At 41.1% G+C, this 18,256-nt stretch overlaps 1 protein-coding gene across 1 annotated transcript in view; it reads left to right on the forward strand.

Annotated features, from left to right (window-relative positions):
- LOC144217882 (aldehyde oxidase 2) overlaps positions 1-18,256 on the forward strand; it is a 110,484-nt gene that overhangs the window by 69,245 nt on the left and 22,983 nt on the right. The window contains exons 32-35 of the mRNA XM_077747635.1: positions 1,206-1,271; positions 1,384-1,572; positions 3,893-4,060; positions 6,180-6,412. Coding sequence (XP_077603761.1) covers positions 1,206-1,271; positions 1,384-1,572; positions 3,893-4,060; positions 6,180-6,412 — 656 coding nt within the window. The remainder of the gene's footprint in view (positions 1-1,205; positions 1,272-1,383; positions 1,573-3,892; positions 4,061-6,179; positions 6,413-18,256) is intronic.

Below are 18,256 nucleotides of genomic sequence, written 5' to 3' on the forward strand. Positions count from 1 at the left end.
AATTTCTTTTAATTAAAGGGAAATCAGAAAAATTGAATGACAAGCCTACTGCTGGCAGTTATTTGTGGTTGCTGAATCCAAACACCTGCCAATCCCATTAGTACACAACCTTCTCCTCCCGTTGCCTAACATCCCTAATGCAAAATACACCAGTTTTCAAGATAGAAGTAAATTACTGGCCCACCCTAAGGTGTGTTCAACCTCCTGCCCTATCTGTTGAGACTGAATGAAGGCTGGCCCCAATGCCCATAGGAGGTTGTCTGAGAGGTCAACATTTGAGTCAGAAGAGAGCTGCTGATCCAAAGGGCTAGATAGAAAGTAGCCAGGCTAATAAGCCTCAACAGAGAATGATGATATTGTCAGAACAAGCACAGGATGTGAAGGCAGAAGGAAAGCCCAGAGATATTCCTGAGATAGACCACAGGCACCTAGGCTTTCTGTGGCTCCTTAAAAACCTGTCTACACATGCCCTGTGCCAAAACATAAGGGCTAAATCATTGTGATGTTTCTCAGGGAAGGAAGTAAATTAGCAAAGCCAAAAGTATTCGCAAGATTTTTCCTCAATATGTTCCAAGATCTTCCAAATCTCTAATTTCATACATGCCACTATGGCTACATGATTTCCTCAGTAAAACGGCAATAATACCATCTACATCAGGGCGCCTGGGTGGCTCAGTCAGTTAAGCATCCGACACTTGATTTCGGCTCAAGTCATGACCTCACCATTTGTGAGTTCAAGCCCCATGTCAGGCTCTGCACTGACAGCATGGAGTCTTCTTGGGATTCTATCTCCCTTTCTCTCTCTGCCTCTCTCTCAGAAATAAATAAATAAACATTTTTTAAAAAATATACCATCTACATCAAATCATCATGAGGACTAGATGAGCTCATGAATTGTATTAGAACAACAAATCCAGTTTTAGAATCAAATGAATAACCAGGCTCAATTATTTACTAACTGACACTCAAAGGCACTAACATACGATGGACTTTGGAGTCACTTAAGAGAAGTCAAAACCATGATTACAAAAGATCTTCTATCATAGCACTAAAATTGAAGAATCTGACAGATTTCTTACCACTTTTAATATTAATGAGGTTCAGTGCAGTGTTAATTAATCAAAAGGAGTCCTGGACACCATTTAAATAAACCTTCAGATGATCTTTTTAAGTTTTTATGATGAGGTAATTTTAATTTTTGGCAGAAAATCAGAACGGACATCGTCATGGATGCATGTTGCAGCCTAAATCCCGCCATTGATATTGGGCAGGTAGGTGCTAGCCCACTTAGAGGGATGCCACTTCCTGAAAGTCATTGCGGGGTAGGTAAAGGCCTTCTAAAAAGCATATGGTATCACAGAGCTTGACATTTTCCCCTTTCAGGTTGAAGGTTCCTTTATTCAGGGAATGGGCCTTTATACTACTGAAGAGCTAAGATATTCCCCAGAAGGTGTTCTGTACTCTCGAGGCCCAGATGAATATAAAATTCCAACCATCACTGATGTCCCAGAGGAGTTCAATGTCTCCTTGTTACCATCATCACAAACTCCACTAACCATCTATTCATCCAAGGTAAGCACCCAAATCTACTGCTATGCAATGCAGGAAGCATGGTAAATGAAAGCAGGTGGCCGTGAAAAACTGTATCAGGACCAAATCACAATAGACTGTTAGAATTTAGAGGTGAATCACCTAGAGAAAAGTGAGATTCAGAGAGAATAAATGATCTCTGTCCAATGGCCATCCTGGCCCGAGGATTTTATTTATTAATATCCTCTTTCACTGGAAACTCTAAAATTCGGTGAAAAGCTCTGATTTGATAGAATAATATTTTCACTTAAGAACCTCAAGACTAAAATCTTAGGAAGCAGTGGCAGCATGGGAAGAAGCCTGGACTGAGGCCTCGGTGGAGCTGGGTTCTCACCCCAGCCTTACCAGCTGCCTATGATCGTAGATGAATCACTCTCCTCTTGAGAGCCCACGGTCCTCATCCATACTCAGAAATGGATCTAGAACAGTGGTTTCAAATGGTTCCCAGGGTACATTTGACAATGTCTGGAGATACATCTGGTTGTCACGAGGGGGTGAGGGGTGTGGAAGGAGGAGACGTCACTGCTCCAGGTAGAGAGGCCAGAGATGCTGCTAAACAGCCTTCAATGTACAAGACAGCTCCCACGATGAAGAATTAACTGGCCCAAAATGTCAATAGTGTCAGGAGCCAAAGACACAAACCCTTAGTAATTGCTAAAGTCGTGGAACTGCAAATTAAAATAAAGGTCAGCATTTATTTGCGCTGCTGTATGCAGATTATGTGAAAATCACTCTCAGAGTAGAAATTTCCTTTATGTTTGAGATGTACTGTTAAAATTTTCTTTCAGGGTGCCTGGTGGCTCAGTCTGTTGAACTACTGACTTCAGCTCAGGTCATGATCCAACAGTTGTGTTCATGGGTTCGAACCATGTGTCAGGCTCTATGCTGACATCTCAGAGCCTGGAGCCTGCTTCAGATTCTGTGTCTCCCTTTCTCTCTGCACCTCCCCAACTTGCACTCTGTCTCTCTCTCTCTCAAAAATAAACATTAAAAAAAATTTTTTTTTAGTTTTCTTTCAAGACTTTTAGGAAACTTCTTACTAGGGGTGACAAATTAATATGAGAGAAAGTGTGTCCATGTATATCTGCTGGAATTTTATCATTTCCAAAATGGAGCCCACTTTCATCCCAGAAACATCCTCCGGGCATGTGGTAATGATGCTAGGGGGTGGGGGTACAGGTTTGAAAGGAAGGGAAATCAGTGGCACCTTTGGATTCTCATCAAGCTAGAAATCACTCAGAGAGGAAAAGGCAAAAGGAAGCTCAGAGCCCACAGAGATCAGCTTTCAGGCCCTAAAAGCAGTAGGACAGGCAGGACCCTTGAGTCCTGTGGTTGTGGACAGCCACTCATACACAGACCCTCGGGAAAATCAGGGGTCAGGGGCCCCATGGAAGGTACTATGTAATAATAGCAGGGTTATTACCAGGCACTATGCTAAGTGCTTTTGCACTTCCTGAACTTCACAACACCCTGTTAGGTAGATACCATTTCCTGAATTTCACTAATAAAGGAACAGAGGCTGGAAAGATAATCTCACCCAGAGAAACAACAGACGTAAGGGCCAGAATTCAAACTTAATATCAAGGGTTGCAAATTGGAGGGCCACTGGCTGAATCTAGGCTGCAGATGTCTTTTCTGTCACCTACAGTGCTTTTAAAAATCAGGGATTGTACATTAAAATAAGAATATCTAAATTCTCTTGAAAAATTGGATGATCTGGTACATTCTTCGAAGGCATCAATTAGTTAGAACTGAAAAACAGCTGCCCCTTGAGACAGGACCTGGGGGTATCTCTACTTCACCATAATTCTCGCTTTTCCTTACTGTCCTTCAGCTGCCCATAGCACTCATTTATATTACCTGACTATTCCTTGTGGGTGATAGGCTTGCAACCCATTACCTGGCACTAAAGTCTATACTCTTTCTTCTAGAGCACCCTCCCGTCCCTGATTCTGCAAACATAATGAGGCATTTTTTTCCTCTGCTCATGAACTTGGCCATTTATTGTGATTCTCTAAATAGGGTACCCCCACACACACATATACACACCTTTCCTATAGAACAAAGGTTCAACCTAGACAGCATTACAGATATGGGAAGCTCAGGTGATACTGGGATTTTTAAGAGTATTCAAGCTTCATTCAGTCAATAAACCAGTGAACAAACATTTATTGAGAATTGCTGTGAGCAAGACACTGTGCTCAGAGTTGGGGATACAATGGAGAATAAAGATCTGGGCCCTGAAATACAGTAGTTTGTAATCTACTATAGAAGGTTCAAAAACAAATGTGCTTTTTTGCAGGGCCTGGGGGAGTCTGGGATGTTCTTGGGGTCATCTGTGTTCTTTGCCATCACTGATGCTGTGGCCGCAGCTTGCAGAGAAAGAGACATAGTTGAGGACTTCATAGTGAAGAGTCCAGCTACGCCAGAACAAGTTCGAATGGCCTGTGCAGATCGGTTCACAGAGATGGTAAGGAATTATTGTTTATTTTCCTAAAATGTGATTTTTCTATCCCTTGCTTCTTAGACCAGTAAGATAAAAATTCACAACTAATCTGATCAAATTATAAGGTCAAATTAGAAAATATAAGATGATAGGAGCACCTGGTGGGCTCAGTCAGTTGGGCATCTGACTCCAGCTCGGGTCATGATCTCATTGCTCATGAGCTTAAGCGCCGCGTCAGGCTCTGTGCTGACAGCTCAGAGCCTGGAGCCTGCTTCAGATTCTGTCTCTGTCTCTCTGCCCCTCCCCCACTCGTGCTCTGTCTCTCTCTCTCTCAAATATAAATAAAAAACACTAAAATTTTTTAAATAAAATATAAAATGATAAAAAGAAACCACACAAATATCTTTTGTATATGTAGCAATTATAAATTTTTAAAAAGCATTTCCCCATCTGTTATTTAATGGGATTGTTTCAGCAATACTGAAATAGAGTAATTTATCATGCTTTAAAAACTAATAGCAAAGCACCAGGCTGGCTCAGACAGTTAAGTATCAGACTCTTGATTTTGGCTTAGGTCATGATCTCATGGTCCATGTAATCAAGCCCTGCATCAGGCTCTGCACTGAAAACATGGAGCCTGCTTGGGGTTCTCTCTCCCTCTCTCTCTCTGCTTCTCCCCTGCTCTCTCTCAAACAAAAATAAAATAAATACTTTAAAAAAGAAAAGAAAACAAAACTAATAGCTAAATATTGAGCTGATGATTTCATCAAACTGTTATATTTCCTCCCTCTATCCTACCTAGTCTACCCTACTCTTCAAGAAAAATAATCACAAAACTAAGCCAAATGTCATATAGCTATATTTGATAACACACTTTCCATGCTCCCTATACAAACACAAAGTACACAATCTACCTTTCATTTAGAAATAACGTGATCTTGGGGCACCTGAGTGGCTCATTTGGTTAAGCATCCAACTCTTGATTTTGGCTCAGGTCATGATCTCATGGTTTGTGAGATCAAGCCTCACATCAGTGCTGGCAGCACAGAGCCTGCTTGGGATTTTCTCTCTCTCTCTCTCTCTCTCTCAATCTTTCTCTCTCTGTCTTTGTCTTTCTCTGTCTCAATAAGTAAATAAACACTACAAAAATAAAAAGAAATAACATGATCTCATTACCAGCTGCTTCTTTTCCACTTCATTCTCTTTCATAACAATGCCTCCCAGCCCAGGAGAGGGAGGACCAGGGAGCCACCTGCTAGATGCACAGGCGCGTAACAAGCCCAGCCTGCTGAACATTGCAGCTACGCAGCCCTGGTGAGGTCACTGAGTCCACCTATATCCATCTCTTCATAGCATCCTAATATAATAGTAATAGTAGTTGGCATTGATTGGGCACCATACTAAATATTTCACATTAGTAAAATATCTCATTAGTCAAACTCTATCAGGTAACTAGTATTATTATTTTCATTTTACTGTTGAGGAAACTGAGGTATGGTCATTTGCCCAAGGTCAAGATTCAAACCCAGACCATCTGGCTCTAGCATAGTATATTGCTTCTTAGAGAGAAAAGAACTGATTCTCTACCTGTTAAAAAAAAATCTGTATTTTTTCATATCTGTATTAAAGGAAGTCCAGGGGTACCTGGGGGGCTCAGTCAGTTGGGCATCCTACTTTGGCTCAGGTCATGATCTCACAGTTCATGAGTTTGAGCGCCACGTTGGACTCTCTGCTGACAGCTCAGAGCTTGGAGCCTACTTCCAATTCTGTGTCTCCCCCTTTCTCTGTCTCTCTCTCTCAAACATAAATAAAAACATTAAAAGATATATATTTTTTAAAAGAAGCCTAAATACTTAACTGACCTCTTCAAAATATCCAGCCATAGAGTGAAAAAAAAATATGACCTAGGGTTTGGGAATATTGCTTAAAAACAAGTGTCATAGGAGTGCTTGACTGGCTCAGTCAGAAGAGCATGCAACTCCTGATCTTGGGGTCGTGAGTCGAAGCCCCACGTTGGATGTAGAGATTAAACAATGCAACCTAAAAAAAATATATGTGTCATAACTACTTGTTTCCTTCCCCGAAATGATCTACTCCTCTTCCCATCTCCACGACTGACCCAACATTTCTCCTATTCCAATAGTACCCACCACTGTATTTCCCTCCAAGTGTCCTGGCAACAGCTCTGCCCCTTCCGGCCGACCCTCTCCTGACTGCACTGTCCCCAGAAGGGTTGCAGTCACCTGCCTCTGGCCAGTCCTGCTCAGAGGGCCAAGGCCAGGAACCAGCACTCCTCCACCGCGAGGAACGCCTTCTCTGGGCGGACCTGGGTCTGGAGGGCCACCTCTACCCCAGCCCAACAGCAGTAGTCACATGGTAATTGCAGAATAACATGATCTCTACACCAACCATTAACACTTTCAACCTTTCAAAAAATGTTCTCAAACCTATTTTGCAGTAATAAATATCCTTTCCCAAAATGGGGCAGCTTAGTGAAGCTAAAAACACACAGCGGCAGTTCTAATCCTCCTCTCTTGCCCACGTTTAACATTTTCAGTCTTCGAATAACCTGGTTCCCGGAAGATGTATTCCTTCATTTCCAAGGCTTTAGGCCATTTTTAATACTTGGGTTATCTGGCAAAGTCACTCTGTCATATGCAATGGTAAAGAAGTGAATGACTAGGGCGCCTGGGTGGTTCAGTCCGTTGAGTGTCAAACTTCGGCTCAGGTCATGATCTCACAGTTCCTGAGTTTGAGCCCCGCTTCAGGCTCTGTGCTGACAGCTTGTAGCCTGGAGGCTGCTTCGGAGTCTGTGTCTCCCTCTCTCACTCTGACTCTACCCTGCTTATGCTGTCTCTCTCTCTCTCAAAAATAAAGATTAAAAAATAAAAAGTGAATGACTTTGATTTCATCCACCATTTGGGACCCTGCCTGCCAGTTACCTTGTTCATGGATGAGGCCATATTTTTCTCCCAAGTTTGATGGTTTTTTGATAAGAGTAACTTACTATATATCTTTTTTTAATTTTTTAAATGTTTATTTACTTTTGAGAGAGGGGAAGGGTAGAGAGAGAGAGAGACAAAGAATCTGAAGCAGGCTCCAGGCTCCGAGATGTCAGCACCTAGCCGGAAGTGGGGCTTGAACCCATGATCCATGAGATCATGACCTGAGCCAAAGTTGGAGATTAACCGACTGAGCCACCTAGGTGCCCCAAATTAATATATATCTTTGTCGATATAAGTCATCTAATAATTTGTATACCTGTCAATCAAATGTTCAGGGTCAATGTGAGAGCAACCTCACATTTTTAAAACATGTCTAAATAGCACCTCATGTTATAATCCATATTTGATATTATAAACCTCATTTTAGTAGCATATAGTATTTTTTATCTTCACAAAAGTAACACATGTCCATTATTGAAAAATAAGAAAAGTGTAAGATGAAAGTTAAAATCAACCATATAACCCCACTAACCAGAAATAACCATAAACATTTTGGTATTTATATATACATACACACATATAACCATCTTTTAATTTGTAACTAGTCATATGTATAATTTACCTTGTTTACATACTCATTTTCCAAAATTGAGATATCCTTGACATAAATATTTGAAAAAATATGAACAGTATAATTGGGAGTGACTTCATGATAAGTGACTTCATCATGAATGAATTCAAATTCTTTTTTTTCTTAAATAGTTTATTTTCAAGTTGGTTTACATATAACACCCAGTGTTCATCCCAACAAGTGTCCTCCTCCATGCCCATCACCCCTTTCCCCTCCCCCCACTCCCATCAGCCCTCAGTTTGTTCTGAGTATTCAAGATTCTCTCATGGCTTGCCTCCCTCCCTCTCCCCCACTATTTTTCCCCTTCTTCTCCCACATCATCCTCCATTAACTTCCTCCTAATCCACCTATATGTGCAAACATATGGTATTTGTCTCTCTGCCTAACTTATTTCGTTCAGCATAACACCCTCTATTTCCATCCGTGTTGCTACAAATGGCCATTTTTCATTCTTTCTCATTGTCATGTAGTATCCCATTGTATAAATATACCACTTCTTGTTGATCCATTCATCAGTTGATGGACACTTAAGCTCTTTCCATGTTTTGGCGTTTGTTGAGAGTGCTGTTATGAACATTGGGGTACATGTGCCCCTATGCGTCAGCATTCCTATATCCCTTAGGTAAATTCCTAGCAGTGATATTGCTGGGACATAGGGGAGTTCTACTGTTAATTTTTGGAGGAATCTTCACACTGTTTTCCAGAGGGGCTGCACCAGTTTGCATTCCCACCANAAAAAATTGCTGCGGTTAAAGTCAAGGAGGTTGTTTCCTGCTTTTCTTCTAGGATTTTGATGGCTTCCTGTCTCACATTCAGGTCTTTTATCCATTTTGAGTTTATATTTGTGTATGGTGTGAGAAAATGATCTAGTTTCATTCTTCTGCATGTTGCTGTCCAGTTCTCCCAACACCATCTGTTAAAGAGACTGTCTTTTTTCCATTGGATATTCTTTCCTGCTTTGTCAAAGATTAGTTGGCCATAGATTTGTGGGTCCAATTCTGAGTATTCTATTCCATTGGTCTATGTGTCTGTTTTTGTACCAATACCATACTGTCTTGATGATGACAGCTTTGTAGTAGAGGCTAAAGGCTGGGATGGTGATGCTTCCCGTTTTGATTTTCTTCTTCAATATTACTTTGGCTATGCGGTATCTTTTGTGGTTCCATACAAATTTTAGGATAGTTTGTTCTAGTTTTGAGAAGAATGCTGGTGCAATTTTGATTGGGATTGCATTGAATGTGTAGATTGCTTTGGGTAGTAATGACATTTTAACAATATTTATTCTTCTGACCCATGAGCATGGAATGTTTTTCCATTTCTTTGTGTCATCTTCAATTTCTTTCATAAATTTTCTGTAGTTTCCATCATACAGATCTCTTATATCTTTGGTTAGGTTTATTCCTAGGTATCTTATGATTTTTTTGTGCAATTCTGAATGGGATCGGTTTCTTGATTTCTCTTTCTGTTGCTTCATTGTTGGTGTATAAAAATGCAACCGATTTCTGTCCGTTGATTTTGTACCCTGCAACATTGCTGAATTCATGGATCAGTTCTAGTAGGCTGCTAGTGTAGTATGTCGGGTTTTCTACGTAGAGTATCATGTCGTCTGCGAAAAGTGAAAGTTTGATTTCTTTTTTGCCAATTCTGATATCTTTTTATTTCCTTTTGTTGTCTGATGGCTGATGCTAGGACTTCCAGCACTATGTTAAACAACAGTGGTGAGAGTGGACATCCCTGTCGTGTTCCTGATCTCAGGGGGAAAACTCTCAGTTTTTCCCCGTTGAGGATGATGTTAGCTAAGGGCTTCTCATAGATGGCTTTTATGATGTTTAAGTAAGTTCCTTCTATCCTGACTTTCTCAAGGGTCTTTATTAAGAAGGGATTCTGTATCTTGTCAAATGCTTTTTCTGCATGTATCAACAGGATCATATGGTTTTTATCTTTTCTTTTGTTAATGTGATGTATCACATTGATTGATTTGCGAATATTGAACCAGCCCTGTAACCCATGATTGAATCCCTCTTGATCATGGTGGACAACTCTTTTTATGTGCTGTTGGATTCGATTTGCAAGTATCTTGTTGAGGATTTTTGCATCCGTATTCATCAAGGATATTGGCCTGTAGTTGTCTTTTTTCCCTGGGTCTCTGTCTGGATTGGGAATCAAAGTGATGCTGGCTCCATAAAATGAGTCTGGAAGTTTTCCTTCAATTTCTATTTTCGAAATAGCTTGAGAAGAATGGGTATTAATTCTGTTTTAAATGTAGGGTAGAATTCCCCTGGGAAGCCATCTGGCCCAGGGCTCTTATTTGCTGGGAGATTTGATTACTGATTTGATTTCCTCAATGGTTATGGGTCTGTTCAGGTTTTCTATCTCTTCCTGTGTGAATTTTGGTAGTGAGTGCGTGTTTAGGAATTTGTCCATTTCTTATAATCTGTCCAGTTTGTTGGTATATAATTTTTCATAGCATTCCCTGATAGTTGCTTGTATTTCTGAGGGGTTGGTTGTAATAAGTCCACTTATATTCATGATTTTGTCTATTTGAGTGCTCTCTCTTTTCTTTTTGAGAAGCCTGGCTAGAGGTTTGTCAATTTTGTTCATTTTTTCAAAAAACCAACTCTTTGTTTCATTGATCTGTCCAACTGTTTCTTTGGTTTCTATGTTGTTTATTTCTGCCCTGATTTTTATTATTTCTCTTCTCCTACTGGGTTTGGGGTGCTCTTGTTGCTCTCCTTCTAGTTCCTTTAGGTGTGCTGTTAGATTTTGTACTTGCACTTTTTCTAATTTCTTGAAATAGGCCTGGAGTGCAATGTACTTTCCTCTTAGGACTGCCTTTGCCACATCCCTTAGAGTTTGGATTGTTGTATTTTCGGTTTCATTTGTTTCCATATATTTTTTAATTTCATCTCTAATGCCTGATTGGCCCATTCATTCTTTAGTAGGATGTTCTTTAACCTCCATGATTTTGGAGGTTTTCCAGACTTCTTCCTATGATTGCAAGTTTCATAGCGTTGTGATATGAAAGTGTGCATGGTATGGTCTCAATTTATTTATATTTAGTGAGGGCTGCTTTATGTCCCGGTATGTGATCTATCTTGGAGAATGTGCCATGCACACTTGAGAAGAAAGCGAATTCTATGGCCTCAGGATGTAGATTTCTAAATATATCTGTCAAATCCATCTGGTCCAATGTGTTATTCAAGTCCATTATGTCTTTATTGATTTTCTGTCTAGTTGATCTATCCATTGCTGTAAGTGGAGTATTAAAGTCCCCTGCTATTAGTTTGTTTCCCCTTATCCATAAGTTTGTTTCTGTTTGTGATTAATTGTTGTATATATTTAGGTGCTTCCATATTTGGTGCATAGACATTTATAATTGTTAGTTCTTCCTGATGGATAGACCCTGTAATTATTATATAATGCCCTTCTTCATTCCTTGTTACTGTCTTTACTTTAAAGTCAGGTTTGTCTGGGGCGCCTGGGTGGCTTAGTCGGTTAAGCGTCCGACTTTCGCTTAGGTCATGATCTCACGGTTCGTGGGTTCGGGTCCCGCCTCGGGCTCTGTGCTGACTGCCAGCTCAGAGCCTGGAGCCTGTTTCAGTCTGTGACTCCCTCTCTCTCTGACCCTCCCCTGCTCATGCTGTCTCTCTCTCTCTCTCCTAGAAATAAATAAAACATTAAAAAAAAATAAAGTCAGGTTTGTCTGAATAAATATAGCTACTCTAGCTTTCTTTTGACTTCCAGTAGCATGATAGATATTTCTCCATCCCCTTACTTTCAATCTGAAGGTGTCCTCCAGTCTAAAGTGAGTTTCTTGTAGACAACAAATAGATGGATTTTGCTTTTTAATCCTTTCTGCTACCCTAAGTCTTTTGATTGGGGTATTTAGTCCATTTACATTCAGTGTTATTACTGTAATATATGGGTTTAGAGTCATTGTGTCCTTTGTGGGATTCATGCTTTTGGTGGTGTCTGTGGTATCTTGTGTTCCTTGCAACATTTCCCTCATAAAGTCCCCCTTAGGATTTCTTGTAGGGCTGGTTTAGTGGTGACGAATTCTTTCAATTTTTGTTTATTTGGAAAGACTTTTATCTCTCCTTCTATTCTGAATGACAGGCTTGCTGGATAGAGGATTCTTGACTGCATATATTTTCTGTTCATCACATTGAAGTTTTCCTGCCATTCCTTTCTGGCCTGCCAAGTTTCAGTAGATAAGTCTGTCACCACTCTGATAGGTTTCCCTTTGTATGTTAGGGCCTTTTTCTCCCGAGGGGCTTTCAAAATTCTCTCTTTGTCCTTATATTTTGCCAGTTTCACTATGATTTGTCGTGCAGAAGATTGACTCAAGTTACGTCTGAGGAGAGTTCTCTGTGCCTCTTGGATTTCAATGTCTACGTCCCTCCCCAGGTTGAGGAAGTTCTCTGCTATAATTTGTTCAAGGACTCCTTCAGCACCTTTTTCTCTCTCCTCCTCTTCTAGAATTCCTATAATATGGATATTGTTCCATTTCATTGTATTGCTGACCTCTCTAACTCTCCGTTTGTGTTCCTGGATCAGTTTATCTCTCTTTTTCTTAGCTTCCTCTTTTTCTATAATTGTGTCTTCTAAATCACCTATTCTCCCTTCTGTCTCTTCAATCCGTGCATTGGATACCTCCATTTTATTATGTATCTCATTTATAGCATTTTTTAAATTATTAACAACTATTTTTAAGCTCCATAAAATAGTTTCTCTGATGTCTTCCATGCTTTTTTCAAGCCCAGCGATTAATTTTATGACTATTGTTCTAAATTCTTGTTCAGTTATGTTACTTATATCTGTTTAGAGCAGTTCTTTAGCTATCATTTCTTCCTGGAATTTCTTTGAAGGAGAGTTCTTCCATTTCATCATTTTGGTTAGCTTTCTATCTCTTGTTAATTTTAAAAGCTTGTTATGCACTCTGCCGCTACAGGTGCTACTGTATTAAAGAGGGCTCTTTGACTGTCCAGGGGCTGTCCATTCAGGAAGTCTTCTTTAAATGGCATCTCTTGGTTTCTCTTGTTGAGACTTTGTCTATTTGGTTTCCCTACTTGTAGTGGCATTTGGGACTCTCCACTGTGTGTACTTTGGCTTGTTTCTTGAGGTAGCTTTATGAGGTTTCCTTCCCACTGTATTCTGTCCCTTTCACTTCCCAAACTCCTGTGGCTCAGTTTTCTATGACTTCAGGCCTTCTCTGTTTGAGAGATGGGTGCAAGCGAAATGCACGGAGCTCCCTACTTCTCTGCCATTTTACCCCTGACCATCGAACTCTCGCCTTTTTGTTGCAGAGGAGGAGGCAGCCACTCAGGATTGTTCTTGCAAGCCTGGGGCACAGCTTAGATGCCACCGCTACTGTGCCACCCACGCTAGGAGGCGGCTGGGTCGCAGCAGTTCACACTCGGGGCAGGGGTGGGGATCCGCGGCCTGCCCAGGGGTGGCCCTGGAGTTCGAGGGCTTGGGACGCCGACCGTGCATGCACCTGCAATCCTGCCCAAAAAAAAGGAATGACTTCAAATTCTTGACAATACTTTAAGGATTCGAGAAGTTTCTCCATACAGGGCGCCTGAGTGGCTCAGTTGGTTAAGCATCCAACTCCTGATATCGGCTCAGGTCATGAACTCACGGTTCATGGGTTTGAGCCCCATATTGGGCTCTGTACTGGCAGTGTGGAGCCTGCTTGGGATTCTCTCTCTGCCCTCACCCCACTAGTGCTATCTCCATCTCTCTCAAAATAAATAGATAAATAAAACTTTAAAAAAAGTTTTCAACTCTGACCTCCAGACCCCCTCCCTTCAGCTGGACACCAACAGCAAAAAGATGACCAAAGGCCAGCCTTAAGTGGAATCTCCCAAGGGAAGCAGAGAGGAAGAAGTCTTGACTCTTGGTTTAACAAAGTGGACTAGAAACACATAAAATATAGATTCTTCTGCTATTTCCTATCACAGGAAATGGCAACACTCCTCTATCTACATTTTTTTAATGTTTATTTATTTTTGAGAGAGAGACAGAGAATGAGTGGGGGAGTAGCAGTAAGCGAGGGAGACACAGAATCCGAAGCAGGCTCCAGGCTCTGAGCTGTCAGCACAGAGCCCGACACGGGGCCCAAACTCACAGTGAGATCATGACCTGAGCTGAAATCTGACGCCTAACCAACTGAGCCACCAGGTGCCCCCTCTTCTATCTATATTGTAGCACAAAGCAGGTGCCAGGCATTGCTCTGCGTGCTGGGAATTCAGAAGTGAATAAAATAGAGAGCAGTCTGTACCTCTGTGGAGCTTACATTCTAGGGACCCTAAGTCCACCTCGCATCTCTCCAGCCTAGGTCAAAGCGACTTCATTGCTGGCCTCCCAGTACCCAGTGCAGCCAGAGGTTTGTGGTGTGACAACTATGATCATGTCACTCTAGCATGTACACAAGGTACAAAGGTTCCCATTGCTCGTAGGATAAAGATATAACTTTTTAACTTGCCCTGCCAAGCCTACAAACCTGCAAAGTCCCCCATGGCCAGCCTCACCCATTTCTGCAGCTATGCATGGCACCCTACCCTGCCTTCTCTCCTGACACTTGCCGTGTGTTCTGTCTATTCCTCGTATCAAGGACAGAGGCTTCCACCAAGCTCTTTCCTCTGCTTGGAACCATCTTCTTCCTTTTCCTTACCTGGCTAATCCCTACTTAACCTTTCATATTTTAATCAAATTCAAGAAATTAATTCAAGGGGCATCTGGGTGGCTCAGTCGGTTGGGCGACTGACTTCGGCTCAGGTCATGATCTCACTATCCGTGGGTTCAAGCCCTGTGTCAGGCTGTGCTGTCCGCTTAGAGCCTGGAGCCTGCTTCAGATTCTGTGTCTCCCTCGCTCTCTGTCCCTCCCCTGCTCACACTCTGTCTCTGTCTTTCTCAAAAATAAATAAACATCAAAAAAAAAACCTTAAAAAAAAGAAATTAATTTAATACTTTCCTTTTTGCCTATTTTGAGATACCAGGAACATACTGGTGAACAAGACTCATGGATACCCACTCTCAAGTTGTTTTTGGTATAGCAGGGGGAGGAAGACAAACAATTACTGTGAGTTATAAGTACTTGGCTGACTCCGGATTATGCCTGTTCATCAATAGAACAAAACTTTCCTAATTTAGCCTTAACCTTTTCTTAAAGTCAAAGAGGCCATAGATTTGGCCCCAGCTATGATCATTCATCATGCAATCATTTATTCATTTTTCCATGCACCAGACACTGCTAGGGAATTAAAGAAATGGTGAGCCAGCCAATCTTCACTCATGTGGAGCTCCCATTCACACAGTACAATTCAGGTGGTGATAAATATTCTGAAGCAAAATAGATAAATAGGGGGCTAGAATGTGGTGAAGAGATTAGTTTAGATTATTTTTGATGGTTTATTGGAGAAATTTTCTCTAGGGCATTGACATTTGAGCTGAGGCCTGAATGAAGTGAGGAGGGAGCAAGCATAAAGCTGGTAGTGGTATGTTCCAGGCAGAGAATAGTTAGTGCAGTGGCAGTTTCATTAGCTTCAAGGTAGAATGGCACCAAGTAGCCCTCAAAATGGCCTTACCTTGGGGGCGCCTGGGTGGTCCACTCAGTTACATGTACAAACCTTGATTTTGGCTCAGGTCTTGATCTCATGGTTCCTGAGAATGAGCCCTGCACTGACAATGTGGAGCTTGCTTGGGACTCTCTCTCCTGTTCTCTCTGTTCCTCCCCCATTTGTGTTTGGGTTCCTCTCTCTCTCTCTCTCTCTCTCTCTCTCAAAATAAATAAACATAAGAAATGTTTCCAATGTCCTTACCTTGTAAGTCTGTGATATTGGTAGAAAAAACTGGTAACTAACAGGCTGCAGTTGTTCTTCCTGGCATAGAGATAACAAATAAAAATTTGGGGCCATAACACTAAATTATGGTATTTATACCAGGTATAGGCCTGGTATCTAGCCTCTGTCACAAACCAAGTCTACATCTTCAGTTCTTTAGAAATTATGATTTATTCACACAGTAGGCGTCCTAAAGTTCTCAGAGTCTGGCTCCTCTCACAGACCAGTCTCTTTAAAGCATCTTGAAACAGATCTGAGCCTGTATCAGATTTATCTTTAAACAAACTACAACATGGTATTTTAACTGAAATACAGTCAACCTTGAACAACACTGGTTTGAACTGTGCAGGTTCACTTATACCCAGATTTATTTCAGTACAGCACTGTAAATGTATTTTCTCTTATTTAAGATTTTTTTTTAAGTAGGCTTCCATGCCCAGTCTGGAGCCCATCGCAGGGCTTGAACTCATGACCTTGAGATCAAGACCTGAGCTGAGATCAAGAGTCCAACGCTTAACCATGCAGGCGCCCCCTTAAGATTTTCTTATAACATTCTATCTCCTCTCTTACTTTATAATAAGAATACAGTATATGATACATATGTGTTAATCAACTATGTTATAATAACATAGTTCATTTCAGTAAGCAGTAGGCTAGTAGTACTTAACTTTTTAGGGAGTCAAAATTATAAGAAGATTTTCAACTTCACCGTTGGGGAGGTCACAACCCCTACCCCCATGTTGTTCAAGGGTCAGCTGCATAGGGACACCTGGGGGTCTCAGTCAGTTAAGCATCCCATTTCTGCTCAGGTCATGATCTCACAGTCCACTGAGTTTGAACCCCACATTGAGCTCTGTGCTGACAGTTCAGAGCCTGGAGCCTGCTTCAGATTTTGTGTCTCCCTCTTTCTCTTTCCTCCTCTACTTGTGCTCTGTCTCTCTCTCTCTCAAAAACAAACATTAAAAAAAATTTTTTTAAGGGTCAGCTGTATATATAATGATTCACACTGGCATATACCACCGTACTATGCAAAAAAAACAAAAACAGTTTTTGAGAAACAGATATAAACGTCCTTTGTATTTGGCCTTTGAATACTATCATCAAAGCAAATTTGCTCCAACAAAGTAAGAAGGCAAGAGGTTCAGAAGTTCCATGTACTAGAACATAAGCATTGGAAAGTCTAAAACCTCCTCTTTTAATAACCTCCTTATAACCATAAGGTAAATAACAGCCTGCCTATAACTATTTCTTGAACAGAAGTGATGGTGAAACCCTCAGTACTTTTCCTTTGGAATTAAATAAAATAACGCATGTAAAAATATTATGTAAATATAAGTCACTCTGTAAATATTAAAGTGAAGTTTCCACCAAATACCCATAACTATTAATGACTTTCTTCAAAATATGCCTCTCCCAAAAGGCTTAAAAAGATTTCCACAATAAATCAAGTTGACCAGCTAAGGGCAGCAAAAAACAACTCTTAAGACTAGCAGCATTGGGGCGTCTGGGTGGCTCAGCCAGTTGAGTGTCCGATTCATGGTTTTGGCTCAGGTCATGAATTCACGGTTCGAGGGATTGAGCCCCAAGTGAGGCTCTGCACTGGTGGTGTGGAGCCAGCTTGGGATTCTCTCTCCCTCTCGCTCTCTGCCCCTCCCCAACTTTCGCAAGTCCACTTGCTCTCTCTCTCAAAATAAATAAATAAACTTAAAAATAAAAAAGACTAGCAGCCTGATTTTCACAGATAATTAGTTTCAAACCTCAACACTAACACAGGCAAAAAAAAAAAAAATTCTATTTGAATAATCATTTACTGTATCAAAGGTTGTTTACATCTGAGTCTTTGGTTACTTTGATCAGAGTCGGTTGATTGTTGCTTTTATCCCTGCACCCTTTCTTAGGTGGCTAACACTTGGTTGGAACAGTGTTGCTGGTGATAGTTTCTGCTCTGAGCCCAGCGGAGCAGCCTGGCTCAGCCATACATGCCCAGAAATGTCATCTCTATATATTTCCTTTTTGGTGGTGGGAGAAAGAAAAATGTTTTTCTTGGAAATGTGTTTTATATAGTCATTTAAAATTCCACAAGGGAAAAAAGGAAATTTCTTTTAAAGATACACAGAAAATACTTCATTAACACTTTCAAATTAGAACTTTTCCTTAGAAACAGTGATTCACCTAAAAAAATATTTAGAATTCAGAGACCTGAAGTGTTCCACAGTTTTAAAAATTAGAAAAATACTGCCTTGGTGGGACACCTGGGTGGTTCAGTTAGTTAAGCGTGCAAGTACGGCCCAGATCATGATCTCACGGTTCATGAGTTCAGCCGGCGTCAGGCTCTGATGCCCAGAGCCTGGAGTCTGCTTCAGATTCTGTGTCTCCCTCTCTCTCTGCCCTCCCCCACTCCTTCCCTCCCTCTCAACAAATAAAAAAAATTTTTAAAAGAAAGAAAGAAAAATATTGCCTTGGAGAATTTGGCAGGAGGGCAAATACAAACACCTTGTTATCACTCACAGCAAAAAGTATTTAACGTACAAGGGCACCTGGGTAGCTCAGTCAGTTAAGGGTCTGACTTTGGCTCAGGTTATGAACTTACGGTTTGTGGGTTTGAACCCCACGTCAGGCTGTGCACTGACAGCTCAGGGCTTGGAGCCTGCTTCAGATTCTATGTATCCTTCTCTCTCTCTCTCTCCCTCTCTCTCTATACTCCCCAGCTTGTGCTCGCTCTCTGTCTCTCTCTCCCTCTCCCTCTCAAAAATAAATAAACTTAAATGTATATATATTTTTTATACTTTTATACTATATA

The sequence above is a fragment of the Crocuta crocuta genome, unplaced genomic scaffold (genome assembly GCF_008692635.1).
Source record: "Crocuta crocuta isolate KB4526 unplaced genomic scaffold, BGI_CrCroc_1.0 scaffold159, whole genome shotgun sequence".
Taxonomy (NCBI): Eukaryota; Metazoa; Chordata; class Mammalia; order Carnivora; family Hyaenidae; genus Crocuta; species Crocuta crocuta.